The following is a 25,185-nucleotide window of genomic DNA, read 5'->3' on the forward strand; positions in this document are numbered from 1 at the left end:
AACCTATTATATGAAGCTGTAAGATAGTATTATATTATTGCTATAACAATTGTTGGGTTGTTGTTAAGTAAAAGTAACAGTGCGTGAGATTTAACGACAAAGAGTCTTTATTACGATATCATCGATACAAAATTGAACGAATCGCCTAAAATCTAAATGAAACACATTACTAGACCGGCTTTAATAGCACGCTAGCTACTGCGATATAATTGAGTTATTTTCGGATTTCATCCAATTTGAATCGCGACTGCTACTATTTAAAAGAGCTTCGATAGGCAACAGAGGTATCGGAGAGAATTAGTAGAGGCAAAATTGTATCGTAAAAAGATAATCTCTCGTAAAATGAGCAATTTCTTTGAACGCAACACTTGCATTCTCGTACGACGTACATCGTCACAACGTTCTTGTAACGCGAATTAAATTCTATACTTTCTGTCATTTGATTCTCAATCTTCGATCTTAGTCTAAACTCAATACCGTCGATACTTCTTTTTCTGGTGATTTGATCGGTACCGTTTTTTCGGGACGAAATCAGCTGCTTCGCTTCCTCTGTACTCACGTGTCCATCGATACTACGCACTTCGGAAAAAAAGTAGTTCTCGAAGATCGCTCGATATGGAGATTAAGTCAAGGATATGGCTATGACGATCAATCACGTTCGATCGCCTTGTTTGACCACGCGACGCCCAGATGGGATGTTAATGACAGGTTTGTCGTTCGACTATGTGATGACACACGCCTGCAGATTATTTATCCGCCAGTTTGGTCCACTCGAACACGACCAGCCATAAGTAATCTTGCTTAAGTCCCGCGGTATTGTTTTACCAAGGCTCGCGAGCACATTGTTGTCAAGGTTTGAAGATTGCGAGAACGATTGTCTCGTTTCTGTCAATTCTTTGGCCGAGTTCGTTCGAAAAGAAAGGTTCAGCTGTTCGATTTTCCGGCCTGAGTCACCGCAATATATCGAGGAAGGCCAAGTTCTAGAATCAGTCTTCTCATAGAAGGGAAGTTTATTTCTACGGATTGATGTATTGAGGCATAGCGGGACTGCTTTTCCTTCTGATCTTTCCGTTTTGTTGCGATCCGTTTAATTGGTTAATAGATTTTTTATTCACGTCGTTATTTTTGCTAAATTTCTCCATCGCTCTGCTGTATGACCCGGTACATACTCTACCCCAAAGTCTCTTGTCGTCTGCGCTACATTGCTTGTTCTTTCCCTCGCTCGAAGTTCTCTGGATCTCGTGTTTTCTTTGCGCTTTGTTAGTATCTTCCTTCTCCAAGAACACGCTCGATCCTACGGTACCACGTTGAACATCTTCCCAGGAAGTATTCGCATCTGAGTGAACGCTAGAAGGAGTAGGGCAACTGCTTTCGCTGGACAAAGACGAGGATCTCGCGAAAAAGGGTGGTACAACCAGTTTCATCTTGTGATCCTCGTCCCTGGGACTTGAGTTCAAAGGTGGTTCGCTTCGTGCTCGGCTACTCGATCTAGTTTCTCCCTCGTTTTTCTCCTGATTGTCGTTTAATATTATTTTCGTAATGGACGTCCTTTTTCTTAAGTTCTCCATGTTCTCTTTTGGATTATTCTGACAACTGTCAACTCGCTGCAGGATGTCTTTCAGATTCACATTAACGCACTCTGTATTATATACCGGTTTCGTTCGGTCTGTTTTTTGTACCTTTAAGTTCGTTTTACCATTTGTAGAGGTAACTTTCTTAGGCGAGTCTTGAGAATCGTCTTTAATATGGCACGTTATTTCGGGATAGATGTAATTTGGCAGTCTTTCTTTCTGACGAGTATTAGTGATCAAACGATCTGAATTATTCATTGTTTTCTGAGGTTTGTCGCTCATTGGTTCCATTGATTTAGCTCCCTTTACGCATTGCTTATACTTCTCGTCTATCGTTGTGTCAACGTTATCTTGAACCGTAGCTTCCTCGAAAATGTAATCTTCGTTGATGCCAATCGACGATGGACTCGACCACTGCTCAGAACACGATTCCTTTATCCTTCCCTGCTCTTTATCCTTTCCATCAGCCACGGATTCTTTATTTAGTTTCTTCTCATCGTTCGTAGAATCAGAAGTAGCAATATTATCTTCGTCCTCGTCGCCCGAATCAACGAAATTCTTCAGTATTCCTTCGTTCTTCTCGTTCTTCTTCCTCAACTCTTCCCAATTCTTTCTCGGCTTGTAACTTGTCTTTCGTCGGACAATTTTACTCTCGCTGATATTAATGTCCGGTATGAACAATCTCAAGGCCTTCGTCCCAGTGGGAAAAGTCACCTCGTTCACTTGTTTCTCGCTCATTATCGCTTCCAAACTCGTCCTCGAGGCGACTTCCTGGTGCTTGTTGAACGCGGACACAAGCTGAGCCACCGTGTATTTCGGCTCCTCGGTCTCAGACTCGGTCGATCGGTCCTCTTTGTCATCCGACGTACCAGAATTGTTTGAGTGACTCGAAACGTCAGAATGTTGTCGCTGACAGAGTCGTTTCCCAGCTACTAGATTCGATTCGTTCTCACGATTCACAGGTGTCTCGTCTGAATCCTCGGTCAGCGTGTCCGATTCGATCGATTTCAACGAATCGAAATTCTCCTCGGACTCCAAAGCCTGTACCCTCGACGCTTCTAAATCTTTCGTCTCTCCCTGTTTCTCGGTCTTCGTCGATCGATCGCCATCTTCATCCGCAATTTCCGACTCTGTCTTTTCTATCGATTTTTCGTTCGATTTGTCGTTCAAATACTTCTTCGTTTCTATCAAGCTCGATACATCGTCGTAGGACCTATGGTCGCCAATGTTGCACGTAGTTTCTATCGACGAGTCCGACACGTTAGATGTATCTATTTCGGCGCCCAACCGTTTAAAAATAGGCACCATATCCTCCGTTTTGGCTCGCTGGTAGCTCTTCCTTCTCCGTCTGAGGCACTCGAGGCTCCTGTATATATCCAAAACTCCTTGAGACTTGGACAACGATCTCAGGCCGTACAACTTCTCGCGCGACTTGCTGATCACAGGGTTGATCGTCATCCGCGGCTGCAAAGCCGAGGCTATCGGAGAGTTTTCATTGAGCAAACACGCCTGAGACTGGATTCGATTCAGGCTTCGTATTCGAGACAGAAGCCCCCGACTGGGGCCGTGATTCAAGTTCGCCTGCGAACGACTTTGCGCTCGACTGAGCAAACCTTGGGTTTGTTCTTTGTTGAGCAGACAGCTTTGGCTGGCGCAGCTGAGATTCGTTCTGGAAGAGTTGAGACTCGTTCGAGAGTCGGCGGGACTTAGGAAATCCTCGCTACCCTCGAGACTAGATCGGCTTCCGGTCAGACGGTGGCTCAGGCACATCTCGCTTTGACTCAGCAGACAGTCTTGCAAGCTCTGGTCGGAGTGGCTCGTGTCTTGAGCGTCGCTCGACAGATTCGCTTGGCTGCTCGCCTGGCTCAAAAGCGCTGCCCTTCGTAGGTTCTCCCGGCTGACAACGCGTTCTAGAAGAACCTCTCGCGACTTCGACAGGTATCTCCGGAGATGAGGCGAAGCTTGCGTGGGCGCGCCGCGTAACCAATCGTGACGCAGGCATTGTTTCGCGGTCATTCGTGCGCTGAAACATATGAGGTTTCATGCCGTTTCAATGTCTTTATCTCGAGCAGAGATAAATGCTTGTAGGTTGGCTAGCAGAAGCGAGTTACAATGTAGTGGGATAACTTTCCTGGTGACACAATCTCAACCTTGTTACGATCATTCGTATTTCAATTTCGAAAGACAATAAGATTTTTAATGTTTCAAAGGAATATTTAATATAGAATTGATACGAGAGATTATAATTCTCGCGCATTTCGAGTTGAAGTTTCAACTATTTTTCGAAAGAGAAATTTAAAAATTAGAATAGTGGCTTTGGAAAATAGAATTAATCTGCTAATAATTTAATAGTCGTCAATTAATTGTAAAGTAACTACATCATTTGTTTCAGTTCATGGATCTAGAATAAAAGTTTTGTGATAAAGAGACTTTATCTAATTCTTTAACTAATATGTTAATAATATATTTTCAGCATCAAGTACTATTATTCGCAGTTTTTTATCTCCCCCTGTGGGCTTGGGGGTAGAATAGGCCCAACGTAATCCCTGCGTGTCGTAAGAGGCGACTAAAAGGGAAATTTATTATACACTATATATTTTCTTTCGCTTACTTGATATTAATTTTATGAGAAATTTTTTAAAACTTTTTTTATTCGACAAATTTTCCGAAAATTTTGCTACACAATTTTTTATTGAAACGGTTTTATTTCTGTTGATACTGAAATACTTATTAGTTAGTGTTTTTTAGTTGATACACTGGCTACAATCTGCATATATATAAAAAGAAAGAAATATAATACTCCGTATTAGTTATTTCCCAGTTATGCATAATATTTTTATAACTCACCTCGGGTCCAGCACCAAAAGCTTTGCTACGAAATCTTTCGCCTGCGCCGAGATATCGCCAAACAATTCTTCGGGAAAATCTACTTCGCCAATGGAGATGTTTTGAAATGTTTCTTGATCGGTTTCACCGCCAAAAGGGGAAAATCCCGTTAACAGAACATAAGTCGTTACACCCACGGACCTTGAATAATGGTAATATTATTTGAACGATTCGGTCAATAACTCATAGAATTTAATAATTGAGGTGAACTTTCTGAAGGGATTATAAGACAAAATTGCGTTGAAGATTTTAATCTTAAAATTACATAAAAATCCGTAATCTAGTGATAAGTCCAAGATGTTTTATAAGAAAGCAATTGAAATCGATTTATTTCTAAATATTCGATATATATTTAACTCTAAAACCAAATATAAAGATAGTTACTTTACAGCGCAGTGAACTTAAAAATCAGTCGTCTATAAAATTGTGATTATTTATATTTTCTCCTTGTGATGTTCGATTACAATAGACAATACAAGGAGCTTTGTTCTTTTTGTATTTACAAAACTATTTGTCATACATTTATATTTGTCTATATTTATTATTATTTTTTATTCATCTACGTCTTTCATTATATATATTTTATTTTATTATGTTTAATATCAGTTATATTCTTTTACGTACCACATATCAGCGGCCAACGTGATCGGTTCGTAGTGAAGAATTTCAGGAGCTAAAATTAAGAGAAATGTAGGATGTTATTTAGTCGAATGGCCACATTCGAATTCGTGATGTCATCTAGCGACGTAGCGTCATATTTTTCGTTTGTAAACGAAAATCGATCGAGCTTCGTAGGCGTCGATGGTCGAAAGAATAATTTAATCCTAATTTACGCTTTAAAGAATAGTGACGTAGGATACAGATTCTGTCGCATATTGTTGTTAAAAAAATATCAAATTAACTATGAATGTTTACGCAAATTTATATTTTTATAGAAATTAGTTATAATTTCGCCTCGTTGGTTAAATATTTGTGCCCCGAATTAAGATAGTATGTATATTTGCATATTTTTCTTTCGTCCTCAAGGGAATCCGAGTTGTTCGAAAACCGCGAAGCTTTATAAATTTTTTTTCAGAAGTAATTCCTAAATAAGTTCCATTTTTGAATTATAATAATAAACGTAATCTTCGAGCGAAATTGTGAAGCGAGGTAACTCGTCAATAGAATCGTAGAAGTGAAATATCTGGTCCATGGTAACGAAAATATTAATCAATATTTCTACTTCAAACTACTCGTTAATCGCGATGAAAAATTTTATTTTTATTTTTAAATCATCATAAAATAGACGAAGATAGAAACGAGATATCTCCGTCATGCGTAGTTGGACGCACGTGTGATACTTTGTACGCATAAATGTCATATGCTCGTTTACATATTTAATACGCGCAAACATCCGGCACTCTAATTGTTACGGTAAGTTTCCAAGGCATTATGAAGTTAATAAAATTCGCGTAGAGATTAAAGCGCGACGGGTTTCCTTGTGGATATACTGAATAAAATGATCGAGACACGATCGCGATGGCTGTCCTCGTTCATTTCGAGAAACGCTAAACGCGATTAAGATATTCAACGATACACGAGCAGCTCTGTTATTCGACGAATCGATACGATCAACGGGGATAATAGCGTGCGTCAATTATATCGTTAACTATGCGGCCTACGACCGACGCTCTTTCATTTAATATGCTTTATACGCCTGTTCTGCTGTTACGCGGCATATCATTCTACTCGAGCGAAACGCAACGTGATGATGTCGCGAACAATGAGAACGAGTCATCGTTCGCTCGAAATTAGTGACAGAATGAAAAATGCGCGTGCTCGTTATAACCCTACAAGTGTCTGCGTTACGCGTTAACGCAACATTTTATTTGCATTAATTTGAAATTTTAATGTTAGAAGTGTGAAGAAAATTTAAAAGATGCGCTTCATATTTGTTTATTGTCGTCTTGCATATTTAAATTAGCGCGAGGTGTAATTTACTGTGATGTCTGCAACAGGAAATTCATGCAAAAGCACGTTAGAGTTTTAAGAGAAATAATACTTTCCTATAAATATATTATTCGTGATATTCCCATTATAGTTATAATTATTCTTATTTCTTTGAAAATATTTAACTCGTAAAATATTTGCTTCATTCGAAAAAGAAAAGGTATTCCGCACATCCGAGTTCAAATTTATCGGGATAGCTTTCAATAAAACATATGCTCTATTTTCTTGAAAACGAGTATTCAAATAGAAATATATTCTCGACTTCTCATTCATTTTTTTATTCCTGTACATACAAGAAATTTTCAAATTTAACTTCACATTCTGTATACGTGTACTATAAATTGTTCTCAGTTATTTAAATCGTATATACATACTTATTTAATTTATTACAACAATATATTAAAGAATAATACTCTTTTAGTCGCTTTAACGAAACATCCTGTAAATAACCGTATTATCGGTCGCCGAATGATGTATCGCGCGCATTACTTTACGATGCGAGTTTACTGCGATCAAACAGGTAAACAGGTGTATCGGCACTTTGCTCCGAGTTGCCAGTTAATTGCTACCAATCAATATCGTGCCTCATTAATCGGCGATGTCTGGCCGATCTGCAAGATCGCAAACATAATCGCGTATTAATTGACACGTTAGTTTCCCGGCGTGCGATCGCATTTTCCAAGCCGTCGATGTTAAAACGATCGATTTTTTCTTACAATCTTATCTGCAGTAGATACGCAATGTTACGAAAATTTGATTCTACGCTTCCGATTTATTTTCATGGACAGAATAAGCAGATTTGTTGATCATTCATTCTTTGTCACAATTAACGCAAACTTAGGAAATACTCGAACTTTCGGCCGCGGTCTGTGCGTGATCAGTTTTATACATTTTCAGTAATGGAATGTGAAGCACTTGAAATCATTTTGAACTTGTATATACTATAATGAAAATATGAGGCACATTGACTTTCGAGATTTCCAAGATAATCAAGACCTTCAAGACTGAAGACCTAGATTCGAATCGTGTGATTCAAATTTTTCATCAAGTGTACAATAAAAGTTCCAAGTGTCTCAGATTTCATCACTTAAGTTCTTGAACTTTTTGACATTTTGAGAAATGAACGAAAACTCGAGCGAATTGACGAAACAGATTTCCTTAAGATAAATGTCACCTCGTTTTGTCGTTTTGATCGTTCTTTATTTAACATACTGCATGATTGCGTGCGATAAAGGTACAAAATGAAGTTCTTCGGCAAAGAAACAGATGCTTACCTACGTAATCCGGTGTCCCAAGGATTTCACGAACCTCCGTCCCTTCTAGTATCACTCTCGAGATCTCGAAGTCGCAGAGCTTCACCTCGCATTCCGGGAAACTGCCCATCATTACCAAATTTTGTGGCTGAAATTTCAATCGATCGGATGAGTAGTTTCTTATTGGCTCGTTTGTCTTCTCGATATCAATTAAACGTGGTTAATTAAGTCGTAAGTTAATTCAGTTTGAAAAACGAGTTTTTTTCTTGGCGGTTTAACTGAATTTTCATTGCAAATAATGCGCAAACGATGTATATGCGATCGGGCGGCGTGCTTTCAAGTCTGGCAACGAACGAAAAAAGAGCTCGTTATATATTTTTTTTATATTCCTCGTCGATTATCGCGCGATGGAATCCCATTATAAACGGGTTCGTGCATTGTTCGAGGGAAATTGAGACGTCTTTCGTCAATTATTTAGATCGAAAAATTTTCATATAAATTGATATTCGTTCATGGAGGGCATTGATATGTTTCAGATCTTTTTTTTTTTTTTTTTTGAGTAATAAATATATACAGTGAAGTGTACAATAATGATAAAAAATAGTCGATACTCTAAACTGTTTGTAACTTTGTAAAAAAAAACTCGCATAATAATTCACTTGGTCTTTTTTCAATTTCAGAAATGTAAGATAAGTTCGTTTTTTTCAAAGATGTTTGTACACAGCGGGTGAGAAAGTGGAGATACTTTTGATTTGAAGATTGTAAAAATTCAAACGTTCCTGAAAACATGAGAAAATTTTCTTTATTAGTAGATATGTTTTTTAAAAGGAAATGTAAGGAATTTGTAAAGTGTAAACATTATTAAATTGCTCATTATTGTAATAGGAAAACCGTATTTCGAAGTATTAATAAAGATTGACCTGTTACAGTCATCATAAAATTAGATTAACCTTCACCGGCATCGAGACAAGAGCTCATTATCAATTAAACTTTCGTCCCGTAAGCATCGACCAAATTTTAGAACTGAAATTTTGACTAATATTTCTGAACATTCTAATTGTTTAAACATTATCTAATATTTAAAAAGTGTTAGAAGTGAGTTAAAAGTGACATTGTAGACTGGGTTCAAACGTTTATTGCTGAAAAGTGTTTGAGAAGCAGAAGCATCAACAGATGTTCAAGAAGTTCATAGGTATGGAACATAGTCAAGTCCAACGCAGCCAAACCTTAATCTACAATTCTGACTTCAACGATCGGTAAGTTGCATGCTTTCTTGGTGTTGGGTTAGTACTTGATCATGATTATTTGAATACGAGTTCAATTGCCATATATTGTTATACTAAACTGAATCTAGACTAGACTGTAGGATCAATTAATTGATAAATAAATTATTTTAAATAAGACCCCACAAACTAAAACTGAACGTCATATACTACATTTGTAATTTCAATTTTCTGTAAACAAATCGGCTCCAATTGATAGTGACTCACGACCAATTATCTTACTCGATAAATTTTGTATTCCGAACGACAGAGAGAAAAAAATCAGCTATGCTTGTTCACGTTTCTCATTGTCGTGCGTTTCGCGAATCCACGATGATCCATGCGTTCGATAAACGATCTCAAGAAACTTCGGTTCGTGAGAACAAGGTTATCTTAAACATTGTTAGCAACTAACGGCGCGAGTTAATCTTCGCGTCGGATGTCGTTGTTCCTTTCACGCGTCGCGTCGCGTCGTTTTGCTCAGCGGGATATCTTGTATTTCTGTATCGTTACAATGTCCAAACTATCGTTAAACGGCATTTTCAGCGTTGCCACCGTGTCAAAAGTGTTTTATGTGATTTTCTTCGCATCAGTCACAGCACGCTATCGATCCATGTTGGTATGGACTTTCATATAAGCTCGTACTTTACTAAAATGTAACTAAAAGATAGGACCTCGGCAGAAAGAAATATTTTTTGTTCATAGAAATATTTCTTTTTTTCATGTGACGCGCGTTTTGCTTTAAGGTATCCCTATAAATGCACAAAAGTCTAGTAATTTATTTTTTAATGCACGTTTGAAATAGTATCGTGAAGCCATAAATGGCTACAGTAATTTACAAATTTAATTTGTACAGCTTAATGTGTTAAGTTTATTTCGTATTACACCCTCTGATAGAGATTAGCAATGTCAATCAAAAAATTCCAAAATTAAATAGTGTAAAGCCTTCCAATTTCCAGGAATTTTCAATTTCCAGTGATACCAATTAGGGCTTGAATATTACAAATATCAAAACTTACTCAACTACCGATACTACCAGTTTGCTTTCATGAAACATTTAGTGATACAAAAACGCAGAATTCTACGAAACGTGCAAAATGTATGGCACATCAATTGCTTCTTTTCACCGTACGAAACGTCTAATTCGAGCTAAAGTAAAATTACGAGAATGAAGGGACGTCGCATATGAAAAACACGTTGGAAGCCGAGAGAGTAGGGGCGAAAGAGCTAGTGGAAAACAGCAGTGGTTCGCGATTCGCGATTCGTCGTGAAGTACATCGCGATCATTTACATAAACACGGTAGATGCTGTTACGATAAATTCGAGCGCGCACTGGCAATAGAATGGAATATTAAGTTTCTCGTTGAACAACGAGCCTCCAGGCTCCGATCGCGGCTGCGATCTCTTTTGCTGCGTAACTGATGCTTGGTGTGACGCGATTTTTTTTTTCTTTTTTTCTTCTCTCTTTTTTCTTTTTTTTTTTTCTTCTTCTTCTTTCAAACGAGAGGGTTACGCTTGCGCGTGCTTTATTTGCACGACGAGAGTCGCATAAGAATGCAACCTATATTCGATGGCGAGCGTCGTCTCGCGAAGCCTAGATTTCCCAACGGAATGGCCGGTTCTTCGCGTTTCCTTATACACGTCACCAAGCCGTTGCGATTTCCCAGCCTAACAAGTACACACGTTCAGATCGCGATCGTTGCTAGCCAGACCCACGCCTTTTCGCGTGATCCAGAGTTCGGTTTCTTTTGTCATCGTTTCTATGACTGATCATTGAACATAATTGTAATTACAAGCCGTGGATATTGAATTGAGATTGTCTACAATTTTCTACGTTCCCTATGTTTCTGGTAAGATTGAAGTTTAACAAAGTTAATATAAGTTTTGTTAACGATCAAGTATATTCTGGAACATCCACTGTTAGCGTGTTCTCTCTTAGTTTTATTAAATTTTAAATTAAACAACACTAAATGTTTTTATATAAATTTTATATAAATATTTCATATCAATTTTTATATAAAAGTTTTATTAAATGAGAAAATAAGAAAGATTGCTGATTGTTTGACTATTACAAAAGTTTACAGAAAACGAGAGAGGTTAAAGTAGATTTCTTTAAAGTAGATTTTTTTAAATAAAATAGAAGAAATTAATAAAAGTATGAGAACGTTGGAAATTACAGGTGATCCTAATTTAATAATCACGGAGAATGTCAATTGAATAATTCTCAATCAATTAAAAATCGTTATCGAATAAATCGGTAATTACGAATAATATTTAATATATTTCACGTGTACGTCCAAGGAAACATTTAACTTGCAATTCGTTTTAATTAGTTTCTATTACCAAGTTCTATTTTCTAACATTGCCATTATGAGAGAATTCATTTGATATTTTTTCATTATTGTGCCTTCCACTTAGATTTTACAATCTAAGGAAATTGAAGTACTCGAGGTACAAATTATCATAATACCTATATATAGATTGGCTGTCTAATAAAATTACGTATTCCGTTAAAAATCATAATCTTCGATCACCGATCGATTTTGCCCAACTCTGGCACGGAGATCCGCCGTGCTCTCGAATCGCCGCTTAACGATCGCCGATCTATGAAAATACACGCGATTACGTAACCGATCCTCTCTCGCGAGGTAACAACCGTTTTATTCCCCTCGTAGAATCTTCCTGGCATTAACGTCCCAGGTCCTTGGAAGATGTGACTGCGTGGGCGAATCTGAATATTCAAAGTATGCGTCTCCTCGATAGTCCGGGCACGCGGCTAATAAATAATGACAAAAGATGTAAAAATAATTCTCCGGCCCGCTAGATGCGCAATTTACTTGTTAACATTGGAATTACCAGTCATAACTTTAGTATTTATCATACTAAAGAGAACGTGTCGTACTACAGAAACGAAAGTGCAAGAAATAGAGGAAAGTTTGTAATGTAATCGAGAACGCAAGATCTTGTGTATTCCAGGGAAAATTATATATTTTAGATAAAGATTGAACTTGAGGAAGCTTGATGCGAATTCATTAGTTTTGTGAAAATGATAATTAGAATAGAACTTTCAGGTAGTGATTTGCAACATGTGCGGTATTTTAGATATTTTATAAGTTTCACGCAGTGTGTTTGTTAATTAATGAAGTTTGATGTTGTTGACACGTTCACTATGTATTTTTTTAATATATTGATCGACATAGTTCGACGTTCTCTATGAAAATATGCGCCGAGGAATTAGTCTATTAAATTATTAAAATACATGTAACGATTTCACTTGAATTATTCTATTCTGATCAGAGGAACGATTGACGAGTCAGAATTTTGCATTTTTCGATACATACGATAAAAATTGAAGGATGTTCACTTTCGCGAAAGACTTTCGCACCGTAATTTCTTCGTAATTTAAAATTTTAAAGGAGACAGTGAGAATTCAATACAAACAAATCTATAAGATAAAATTGACTTTTTAAACCCACTCGCTAATGACATGAGTCAACGACGTTGCTCAAGCTTCAAGAATCAAAAGAAACGAGACCAATCGTGACAAATCTAATGCGTCTCCGTTTAATCGACCTCTCTCTTATTTCGGACAACCGATTAGACGAATCGAATGGACGTCTCTGAATCCTACGCGATCGAATCTCTCCTGAAATCGACTCTCGCTACGCTGATCAAACAACTTTCGTCGTGGGCCGGACTCTCGTGTCGAAAATCTCCCTTCTCCTATTTACGAAACGTTAGTTTTGCTTCATGCCTCGCGATTTTAATCGAGTGATGGAGTGATTTTATTAACACATAAATCTAAAGTATAGGGAATAGAAATTTATAATATAATAGATTATTTCGTTGCAAAAATTGAACTTATCTTTGACTGCGATAATTTGATTTACTTTTTACCTATATCCAATGGTTTTACATTCTGTATGAAATTATTTATATCTGTAGAATTTGTGTGCTCTCTAAGCACTGTTGAAACCAGCATAAAGAGAGCTAGAATCATGTAATAAATTTTATTCGTTTTTTCATTTCATAAATTTTTACCTTTTTCTGAAGGTCTAGTCGTTTCTTGCCGAATAGATAAGCAAATGAACAAATAAATAACCAAACAAATGAATGAATAAATATGTACATAAATAAGTAGATAATGGAATAAGTAAATCATGAGTTTTATTTTGATCATACTGGTAGTTTCAGTGTTAAAAATGCAGAATTTCCCTTTTATGCGTGGTTGAAACGAGTCGCCGAGGCGTTTGATTAACTCTCCTCCTCTGTTCTGATAAATGTCGCGAGACACTCAGAGGTGCTCCAGTTACGGTGAACAGGTTAGCTGCCTCGTATCTATGAACAGAGATAGTGATTCATCGAGCTCCAACTATCGCGTTAACCAGAATGCGATTGTTCCTTCGCTCGCGGAACGTGGGAGCTTCGTTTCTCATCGCGGTTTCTTTTCGAAACCCATCGCGTCCTCTTTATCTATTCTAGCAAACTATAGCAATAAAACTTTTGTAAGTTTCACGTTAACTCGAAATACTCTTCCAAATTTTCATTTTCACACTCGTGTAATTATACATAAAATTAGAATAGGCGATAACATTAAAATTATTTCAAAGTTAAAATTATTTAACTTGGAGATTTTTAATTTTACTGCTAATTTCTCTGTTATGGCAATTTAACATAAATTATTAGAATCATTTATGGACCTAATTAAAATACTATTATAAATTATTTCAAATAGTATGAAAAATTTTATTAATATAAGTTCACTGTTTTAATTGATTTTCAACCATTTTTTATTTTGAAAAAACCAACGTGCAGAACGCTAGAATGAAGATTCAAGCTCATACTAATCCACTAATATACGTAGCTCATGAATCTCACTTTAATCAATACATGAAACTTGCACGTACAAAATGTTTATTTCATAGAATGAATGAAAAGGATGAAAATTAATCCACGATCTGAACGGATAGCTATCTTTATACAGAAGGCAGCTATCTTTCTAGGAAAGGGAGATCAAGATGAGCACACGTAACGTGCGATTCTCTCCTTTCTCTTTCACGGGAATTTCGCGGGAAGTTATCAACAGTTGCTCCAGTTATGGCGGCCAGACATATCGAGCGTTCAGCAAGATAGGAACCAGGTGTGATTCACCGACGAAGCCAGGGCGTGGCCGCTCTACCGTGAAGAGCGTGGGGTCTCGCCACGCTCTGTTTTTCATCCTGGAAATTGTATCGACACGGTTGCTGCGTTTTTTCAACTCGCCAACACCTTGGTCGGGAATCGAATTTTCGATCGGTCGATCGTTGACGCGTGAACCTTTTTCGCAGCGATGTCTACAATCGATGGAGGCACGAATACTTTCTGCAGAATGAGATATGCAGTGTCTTTGTGATGTCTCGTTTTTTCTTTTAATCCTGCAATATCTCTCAGGTCGTTTTGGATCTGAGTCTAGTGTTTTTCTAGTATCAAATATTTTTTAAATTTAAGAAGAATACGACAGAATTGTTGTCAATATGCAGGAGTTCATTTGGGTATTAAGAGCCCTTCAGTTTGTTAAAACGAGGGCAGGATTGAGACATGAAAATACGAAGATAGTTTTGCGACACTTCATTTGTAATCTCTTTTAAATAATTTATAATCTTTTACAAAATCCGTCACGAGTAAAGCAGTTTTTATCTTCTTTAAAAGAGCTAGGATTATTGACACCTATGTAAATCGATTTAAATAATTTTCATGGATAAATAACATTTTAACCAAAGATACTTAATATTAAAAATTGTATTATACGTTACAATAATGCACTAAGAATTGTATATTTAAAGAAATGTATATATAAATAAATAAACATATAACTAGGTTATAAGGTAAACTAGTTAGCATCCATGTGGCGCTAGTATCGCTCACTTAGAACCAACTTGATCGTAACTTCTGAAAATAAAATAATCTAAAATTTCTCTAAATTTCGGAAAATTGCAGAGTAAGTGAAAGAAATTAAAAAGATATTAAGCGAATCTCTAGAGTTCCCTTTCACCCGTCGAAAAATACAATTTAACAAGTACGTTTCAAAATTTCAGTTCTTAAGAAGCCGGAAACCTTAGGAGAAATTTAAGAATTAAGTAAAATACGAAGCTAATCGAGACTGTTGAGGATTAGAAAGTCGAGAAGGAAATGAAGGAAATAACCATTTTTAACACTTCATTTATTTCAAATTTCAGAAATTCTCTAAAATTTTCTTCTACGGGGTGTCAAAGTTTATTTGAAAAGACCTTACCCAGGGTTAGAAACTGCGAAAGAAAATCAAGATTCAACTTTCTTCGCTCATTCTCGGTCGGATAATCGGAGCTTTGAAAGCTCGCGAGACGAGCGTATCGCCCGCTGTGCAGTTTGCACCGGGCGACAATGTAATTGCATCGATTCGGCAGTGGATATAAAGAGGTGCAGCTGGCTTGCAACGCACCACATCGCCAGCATGGCAATGCATCGTCTGTCCCTTGCCCGTCCTCTCCTTTTCATACGCGCCCCACTATATCCAAATACGGCGGTCGAGCGTTTATGGAGCGTTGGAATAATGCGAGTATCGTGCGAAGCGCACGCAACGATCCTCTCGATCTGTGGCAGACCGCGAATCGTGAGATCGAGGATTGCGCGTTTGAGAATTTTCTCTGATCGAAAGTTGTACGTTTGCCATCTTTAGTTAGTTAGTAGTATATTTATTTGAGAATTTTCTCTGATCAAGAGTAATACGTTTGCCATCTTTAGTTAGTTAGTAGTATATTTATTTGCAGTCACGTCGGCATCTCGCTTAAAGATTTCTATCAATGAACTAAAATTCTATAATTTTTAAATAAGATGTCTCAGACGTATGCTATTAATGAGCGAAATAATTGCAATTGGACGTTCTTTGCTTTAAGTGAGCTTTTGAAATCAATTGGTATATTATATTTGATACTAGTTTAGTTGACAGCTGGACAATCCTAGAAGATGTGGTTAACTGTTAAATCGAGTGTATCTTCGTCGACATCAAATATTTATGGGTTAATTTTGAGAATAATCCGGCGATTAAGTTCACTATTTGCTACAAGTTTGTTTCACTATAAATTAAATTCGAGCATTATAACCGGTTAAAATAGACTTGTTAGGAAAATGTATAATTGGATCGTCATGATCGTTGCAAAAATTGGTTGATATGAAACGTTGGATATATTGTTTTATACGTATTATACTTTATATTATATTTTATGCATCGTATTTTTCATATTACGTATATTTTGCATCCTAAAATTTCCCATGAGCGCACGGGAATTTAAATTTAATAAATTTAAATTTACAAAATACACACATATTCGTCTTAGAGTGCGTTCTCATTACAATATTTTAACCGTTCGAAATTCATTCGTATTTAAAATAATGAAATTTCCATCTTTTTTTTCACAAACCATTTTCCCAATTCCATCGTAGAGAATATGAATATGATAATCGATTTCTTAGTTAACGAGCGTTAAGGAGTCTTGAAGTTAAGGCAACGAACGGCTCGATTCCTCTTCGCCGCGGATATAAAAAGATTCCTTCTCGTTATCCTCGCGAGAAATTCGCGAAAGGTCGACGAGCCTTTGCCCGCGGAACAATATCAGCCAAGGCGCCTGTTCGCACGTTTTACGTGCGCCGCGAGCGGATCCCATGCGCGTGCCGACTTTTATCGACGGCGTAAATCGCGGCGAGAATCCTTTGCCGAGGATCTCCAAACTTATTTACATATATTCAGCTGTCCGATTCTGAAACTCTCCGCCTCTATTTATATACCTTTGTGTTACGTTACGCGTGTCTCCCCCGTATCTAAATCAGACCTCAGTGACAGTGGTCTGCGTAAATCTTAATGAATTTATTTATGGAAGGAAAAGTCAGAACTGTTTGGAAACGATTGGGTACTGAAATCATCAGAACGATGGAAACTGAATTTACTTCGTAAATTGACAGTAAGAAAACTCGATTCCTCTGAACGACTCTGAAGTGCATTTTGATAGATTTGTTTACGAGAAATTAACAATGGGATCTTGAAATTAGCGAAACTGAAGAATCCCTTAAACCAGCAAAGTCTGAACGATTTTAAAAAGCATCTTGATTAATTTATTTATGAAAAGAAACTATAAATGTTTTGAGAAAATCCTAGAATCTTTTGAACAAAATTGAAAATAAATCTATCTTAATACAGTGTCACAAATACAGCTCAAAATTGATGCATTGAATATTTTAGATTTCTGAGTTACAATTGAGGAGGGAAACAAATTTCGAAGTATTGTTTTGATAATTTCGCAAACGTACATGTATCCTATAACTGCAACTGTTACAATAACACCGAAATTTATATTTCTCTCCAAGTGCAATTGAATTGAAAAGAAAAAGAGAAAAAAAAAAGGATTAATCAAAGGAAACGTAATTGAAAGAGAAAACATACACACACGTACGTGTGCATATATTTTATAGCCCCACAGTTCCTCTTTCTTTCTTTATGCACGAGTGACCCTGTCGCTACAACGCCAGTCGTGAATTAAACAAAAAGTTTCATTTAAAATCTCCGAGTACTCACGGACGGCTAGCGTACTCTCATGTCTGACTTCTACGAAAGAATCTCGTCTTAACAGACACTCGACTGGGCACGCATCGTACTCGAGGGAGTCGTAAAAACGATCGAATCGCTTGTACCAAACCGACGAAACGACCGAGGTTTCGCGGGATCTCGCGTGGAACTCTTAATTACGCCAGCGCGATATTTCACGCGAGGTACTTGGCGTTGTAGTTTCTCTTTGAAAGAAAAAAAAGAGGAAGACAATCGTGGAAGCGGGAGTTATTGTCCGTTAAGAGAGAGAAAGAGAGAGACGAAAGTTGTCTGGGCTAGTTGGAGCGACAAGCTTGAAAATACACGGGACAAGCTTTATTGGGCGACACGCGGCGCGTTTTCTTGCCGCGAGGATCTTTTTTTTTTTTTTTTTCTGGCTGGTGGCGTGGAGATCTCTCGCCGGCTAAAAGGCGTTTACGTTTCCGCGATTGCTGAAATAAAAGGCGCCCGTGTATCGAAAGGACGCCAATAAATTGCTCGGCAACGAGCTGAAACACAGGGCCGCATCGGGCTTTCGTTTCCAGTTGTGTCCGAGTTCCAGCGGAACGTTTTTTTTTTTTTCTTCTTCTTCTTCGTCTCGCCGACCCCGTGAGGCTCTCGCGAGTCGCACGCTCTACGGCGAGTACCAGCGAGGCCTGTGTATCTCCCCTTTGTTCCGATGATAACACGTAAAAGGCGATTCCAATTTGTTTACCAGGCCGTTTATCGCGGAATCGGGGCTCGCCCCCGTCGCCTCGTGAACGCGACCGATCGCAATTAACGAAATTTTCTGCTTCTCCTAGGTTCGCCGATTCCACGACGATGAATAGAGCGATCTTTGTGCATTTGTGGGTAACTTAAAGATGCACATAGTGTGCCTACATAATAGGCAAAGATGTATGAAATATTCGTGTCAAGGTATTATTAGCACATAGTGGGTGAAATAATTTTTAGAATTTTCTATATTTAGTCGTGCTCTGTTCAATTCTTTAGTTCCATGATTAAAAATGTCGAGAATATATCTTTCGCGACGGATCCTAAAGTCTCGCTTGGATTAATTCATTTGATTGATGATTTTCGTGACTTGAATGGAATTTCACTTGAAATAATTTTGAACATTTCAACTGATCTCCTTGATTCAAAAGCAGAAGTTTCTTTTAACCTAGGGTAATCTTTTATTGTGGCAATTAAATGCTTTTGTTGCTGTCACTTAGAACGCAAAATCTATCAGTTTAACAGTCGGTCATCACGAAATGATGATTTTCAATTTTCTACAAGCCACAACATTTCCACTTTCGCGAGTTATCAATTCTCGTTGCTAAATTTCACAAAAATAATCCCCTTCCGTCAAGTTTCTTAGAGAATTCTTACCGACGCTCCAACATCAATCGACGTCTACGCTATGATTAATTTTAATTGTCTCACAAATTGTGATTGTCGTCTTTGTCACTACCACGCGTACGTGTAAATAAATTCTTTGCCGAACTCGTGATTCATTCGTCATACCAACCGTCTATATTCACCGATTCTAAACCGTCTTTGGGCTGCCGGATCGATCTGGAGCAAATTCGTGGAATTCTTTCGCGATAGTTCAGTCGACGCTGGACTTTTGAGAAAGCGGGGAATAGTTTCGGTTTCGAGAAGAAGAGGACGTCGTCAGACGATTCTATTCGAGTGACGCGACGCGATGCGACGCGACGCGGCGCGGCGCGGCGGCGTTGAGCAAAGTCGGTTCCGGGATCCGGATATACGAGAAGCGTGACAAGTTCGCTTCGACCTTTTATGGGTCGAACTTACCTTGATGTCCAAATGGGCGATATTTCTCTGGTGGAGGTAGGCAAGTCCTTCTACTAGCTGCCTCACAAAGTGTACCACGTCACCTTCGAGGGGCACCAAATCGCCGTCGATGAGCGTCTGTAGATCGCCACCAGGGGCGCTGGAAAGTTCAAAGTTCAATGAATTTTCGTCCGTTGCGAATGGCCGATCATTTACCCAGGTTTCTACGTTTGGTGGAAACGATGTTGATCGAAACTTTGAATCGTCGTGAAATAATAATCAAAGTAATAATCAACGCAAGTGATTGAAGTTCATCGAGGAATTCACATGCTTGGCAAATCAAAGAACGCTTTGACCATTTTTCATTGTTGTCCATACTGGAATTTCATATAATTCAAGATATATCAAGAAACAAAAGTTATATCATATAATTTGCTGTGCTAAGTCATAATCGTTAATATTAAATGCGTATTTATCTATCTTTCTCATAACTTTAGGAAAACCCAATGTTATGCACGTAAGGGCAATTTCTACTAATTTTTTTATACTAGAATATTTCTTTCCGGTTTCATTCACTTTTCAAACACAATGAGGCACAAATGTAAATTTATTTCACCTGTTAATTACACAATGAACCTAAATAATAAATTCTGTATAATTGACATGTAATAATATCTTGTTGTTACACAGTTGTAGTTATTGAGAACTTTGATTTTGCTTCTCCGATGTTACTTGAACATACAGACGAATTTTACGAGGTCATTACATCGCTTTCACCAAATGCTTACACACGTCTTTTCATCAGAGGTACTCACTATTCCATGACGAGGATAATTTCTTTGGGCGTCTCGTAGACATCGTGCAGTCGAATGACGCGAGGCGATTGCGAGCAAAGCGACAGCAAAGCGATTTCGTGTCTCAGCTCAGCGCTGCAGTCCGCGTTGAATCGGTTTCTTGATGAATACTTCGCAGCGTAGAGTATACCGGTCGATCGAGATCTGCATCGATAAACTTTCGCCCATTGTCCGCTGCGAAATAACATTAAATTGCTTGTCAATCATCGATGATGAGTAATTATCAACTTGGAAAGTAACGTTAAGCACTTTAAGATTATTTTCTAATGCAATGAACCGCAATTTTTTCTGCCCCCTATATCATTGAAATAAGTAATGTTAAAATACAGGTATCTGAAAAATGAATTAATAATCAGCTTAAATCGAATTGATCAACTCTTCGTTTCATATAAATTTTATTAAATATATGCATAGTTAACATTCAACGTCCAGAAACAAACGTGGGGATTACTTTTACGAATTTATTCATTGCGAGGCAACAGTGTAAAAAAATAAATTTTAAGAAATAATATATTTTTATCGTCATTTTCTTTCTACTCTGTTTCAATTTATGTTACGTTTCTCAGATATTATCCAAATTACTAGGTTAGTGCGTATGAAATGTATCTTTCTTTAAAATATCGTGCATTCAACCAAGTAATTTCCATGTCGGTAACATCCATTCCAGCCTCTGTTCACTATTAATCTTAACCTTCTCTGTGTAATTTCATTGTGCTTCCTTCTTGTACCTTGTGCATTTGAGTCATCCAGAAGCCATATTGATCAGGTCCATAAATCGGAAGATAAAGAAAAATGATGATTGTAGGTATATTATTCTTCAAAAACCTGCCTTGGAATTTGCGATTATATATGTATAATCTTCGTGCAATAAATAAAACTTATGGCAATGAGTAAATTTGTTTTTCGAAAAGTTCAACAGCAATTACGCTGTATCACAGTAAAGTTGAGAAATTCGGAAAAAAATGGCTGATGAATATAAAAAATTTAATTTAATTTGATTATAATAGTAAGAAGAAAAGCTGGACTATTCTTAAAATCAAAACTGCTCCATTATTCAAACTGTTTCGCTGCTCAATCTATTCCAGATGAGAGAAAGGACCCACATTGATCAAATCCATCGAGTCCAGGTTTTATATAAATAAATATAAATAAATTGAGACAAATTAAATTAATAGGATGATTAACTAGCGAATCAGTAATATCAAATCTATTATTTTTGTTCCTCAATTTATTCTGAATAAGAGAGAAGAATCACATTGATTAAATCCAGCTTTTAGACATAAATGTATATAAATTAAATTAAACTAAATTAAATCGATAATAAGAGGAATTGAAGCAGTTAGTTAGTCAGTCAGTCTTCAGCATACAAAATAATTTTGTTCCTCAACGCTGTTTCGAGTAGCGAAAGAAATAGCCATATTGTTCAAACTCATTCCATAAATAAATATAAATTTAACAATCGAATTAAAATAAATTAAATTAATAATCAGAAAAAAACGAAGAGACATGTCTAGTGAATCGTTAATATCGAAATGTTTGTTCGATTATTAAATTCTCTGCGATGAGAATAAAAGAGAAACATTCTGCCATAATTGATTGAAGAAAGGCCAAGAGACAAAAGTTGACGCGATCCAGCGAATGATCATCGAAGCACGCAAGATTCGCAAAAGACAAAACAAGAGGAAAGTAGCCGCGAAATTTTGTCAGTGGCCGTCAGTGGGATTTTTACGATCGTCTCGAAGAATTCTGAGCGTCTCTCCGCTCGACAAGGTCGACGCCGCGGCGCCTCGCAAGGCTGCGCCCGCGACGCGTGTAAATCGACGCTACGAACCGACCGCTTTTACGCGTCTCTGCCTCCGGTATCTTACGCCGCGAACTTTATTGCGCAAACATCCCACGACGCGTTATATAGTCGAACGTCTTCGTGGTTCGGAACTCTCGTGCTGACCGCGTTCTCGAAACTTCGAGGCACGAGCTGCAGAGACACAACGTCATAGTCCGTGACGATTAGTACTTCTTCTTTTTTTTTAAATTTTTCTAAGTGTGTTAGAAACGTTGCGACAAATATTTTTAGAGTTTCATGCCGTTTGTGCCAAATTTACGCGAGTCTGCGTATTGTATTTGCAGCAATAATCTGCACTATCATTATATGCAGAAAGTAAGTTATTATTTGCGAAAGTAAAATAAGCTTCGTGTATCGTTATCTAATTTAAAAGTAAATATATGACAAGCATATTGCAAATGAACACAATTTCGCTCATTAAAATTTCATTCGAATGAAATTCATAAGCGGATGAACAAACAGAGCAAGTTTGCTGTTAGTGCGTTGAAAATGTTAAAAACTATTGCAGAATTTTTATTCAAAATCCACACAATCCACAGGAATATTGAACATTAAACATTCAATTTTATATCACTTATTACGATAGATTTGGCATACGTCGCAATCTCCATTTAACAACAGTTCTTTCAATCGCTTTAATTCGCAGAAAAAAAAAAAAAGTATGACACTGCATAAATATCCGCAGTCCAAACTGTTGCCTAAAGAAAAGATTCGCTCTCCCGTCGGAGAGTGTCCCGGAAGCGTATTCGCGGCCCGTAAATTTCCAGGGAGAAAGTAGATGTCCTTGCGAGGCAATCGACGAATCTCCCCCTACTCCACCCCCTCACCTGTCCCGCCTCCCCCCCGCCCCCTGTTGGTATCGCAATTTCACCGACGTCCTTTAGCCAGAGTAGATAAGCAACGGCAGTCGTAACGAGCATCTGATAGTGGGTGCAATTAACTTTAATCGTTTGCAATTTGAACTTGCACCGGCGTGCACCGGACTGACGGGTCTCGATCTTCCAGGCCGGTCACCCTCTCGCGGCGCGAGCAATTTTTGCGCCCCGTTTGCCGTGGATTCAAGGCCCGTTTCTAAAAGTAATTACCAGGTGTGCTCGGTCGGGTCGCCGGTTTCCACAGCGATGCCGAATCGCAATCACCGCTGCATTGAATCACCTGAACGCGAACGCGAACACGGTGGAGATCGTGGATGCTATATACGGATGCTCGATCGGCTTGTGCGTTGTTCTTGACAATCGGGACGATCAAAGCGACATCGATGATTAACGAGCGATAGAGGAGATATGCTAATTCTAGGATAATTCAATCGTCGAGAGAACTTGAAGCCCTGGGGGGAGATTTGAGGCGAGTCGAAATAATCAAAGATTCTGATAATTATTTTTATTCGATCGTCAAAGACAGCTGAAGATCCGGCACTCTTGAGAAAATTAAACGATCTGCCTAACTAGAAACGTTGCCAATTTCATGACAATTCGAACATCGAAGCGTCGAATCGTTGGTAAAATGAAGTTTTATTAATATCAGAGTCAAAGATTTTCAAAGGGAACTCAAAACTGCGGAAACTTTTCAGGATGATCTCTCTGCCGCGAATAATGTATTCCTCGTTTCGCGTGCCGTGCAGAGCGTTTCTTCTTCTTGCGCGAAACATCCGTTTGCCTTTCGCGTCCCGATCCCGTTTTTGGTTAGCAACCGGCAACTCGCTAACGAGCCGGTCGCGGCTCAAAAAAACCACCCTCTGAAGCTTGCTAATTCGAGGCGAGTAAGTTTCCAGATACAAAGTTGCGACCAGCTGGTATCTCGAAACGATTTTGTGCCAACCATCGAGCGAATCCGCTTCGTTAAAGATGCAAAGTCACCGGTGAGAATTGCTACCACTGCCAATGGATTACCCGATATGCACTGCCCGCAGTAGCTCACGCCGTTTAAACATTGCATCAACATACGAAGGGTCCATTAAGTTTTAGCATTTAACATCAGAGAATGAAAATTTATTTCTCCTGGCAGAATTTTAAGAGAAAAATAGGATGCAAATGCTTTGTTAGATCGACATCAAGCTTCGATCAGATCATTTTGAAAAGAGGATTTGAAAATTTTCAACAATCTCATTCCTCAACGATACATTAAAAACTAATTTATAAGTACAGACACACTTCGTACAATTGTCACTTGTAGATTAGGCTCCTACAATTTTGTACAATTTTATTAACCGCGACGTTTTAACCATTACTGAAAGATTTCATCTTCTTTTATTCAGAAGGTAGAAATCTTTTTAATTAAATTAAATACCATTTCAATGAAGTTCAAATAGGAATAATTAAATTATGTTAAATCAAATGATACTTTCGTTAAAATTGTCGTTAAAATTGGAATTAAAATTGGGATGCGAATGCTTCTGAAACATCTTACTTCGCGAACGGCTTCGGATCGATCTCGTAATGCTCGGTGATGGGTCCAGTCTTGACGACTCTGGCTAGTTGCGCCTCTTGCACCAGTACCAACCCCTCCTTCACGTGTTTCTCGCTCCACTGCACCCTGCATCTTCCCCTGCATCTCTCCTCGTTGCCAGTCCTGTCGCCTGCGCGTTTCGCTTTCGCGTTCGCGCACTTCGCCGACGAGGCTTGCAAGTTCCGACGCTGCGGTCGCGGCGACGTCTTCCTCGCGGACGACATCGTCGGTGACTGATGATGATGATTCGGCTGATAAATCATGTTATCCGAGGGTTCCTCTCCCTTCGTTTTGCCACGAGAACTTGTTCAACGAACGCGATCAAGCATAACGATAAGTACGGAGCCCGCTCGAGATGGGCGGCTCGCTTCGACGATGCGGTTTGGTCGATCACGATCACGATCACGCGGGACTAAAGGGCATCGAGCGCTGCAACAACAGAAATCGCGTCGTTAAAAATAACATTTGAGCGTGGATGAAATTTGTCGGGAAAGCCATTTTTTTTTTTTTTTTTTTTTTTTTTTTTTCGAAAATAACAGCTTCGATACGTAGCCGAACTGTGACATGATGTTCGACCCCGGTGAACTTTGCGACAAACTTCAGGGCAAACAACATCTGTTTTTAGCAAACAAATTTGTTTCAGAGCAAACAAATCCGCAGCTAGAGTTGAAAATTTTGGCTCGAAGAGTTTCAATGTTTCGCGAGTGAAGTGA

The 25,185-nt window shown here is 38.2% G+C and overlaps 1 protein-coding gene across 1 annotated transcript; it reads right to left on the minus strand.

Moving 5' to 3' along the window:
* Nucleotides 1-84: 84 nt before the first annotated feature.
* Nucleotides 85-24,898, minus strand: LOC122529353 (probable serine/threonine-protein kinase HSL1). Its single transcript, XM_043655389.1, has 7 exons — nt 24,434-24,898; nt 20,146-20,358; nt 19,352-19,490; nt 7,721-7,847; nt 5,082-5,130; nt 4,419-4,598; nt 85-3,594 (listed from the first exon to the last, which is right to left on the minus strand). Exons 1-7 carry the CDS (start codon nt 24,733-24,735, stop codon nt 1,017-1,019), a joined length of 3,588 nt encoding a protein of 1,195 aa, XP_043511324.1. The 5' UTR covers nt 24,736-24,898; the 3' UTR covers nt 85-1,016.
* Nucleotides 24,899-25,185: the final 287 nt, after the last annotated feature.

Source organism: Frieseomelitta varia, unplaced genomic scaffold (genome assembly GCF_011392965.1).
Source record: "Frieseomelitta varia isolate USP_RPSP 00005682 unplaced genomic scaffold, Fvar_1.2 scaffold_285, whole genome shotgun sequence".
Taxonomy (NCBI): domain Eukaryota; kingdom Metazoa; phylum Arthropoda; class Insecta; order Hymenoptera; family Apidae; genus Frieseomelitta; species Frieseomelitta varia.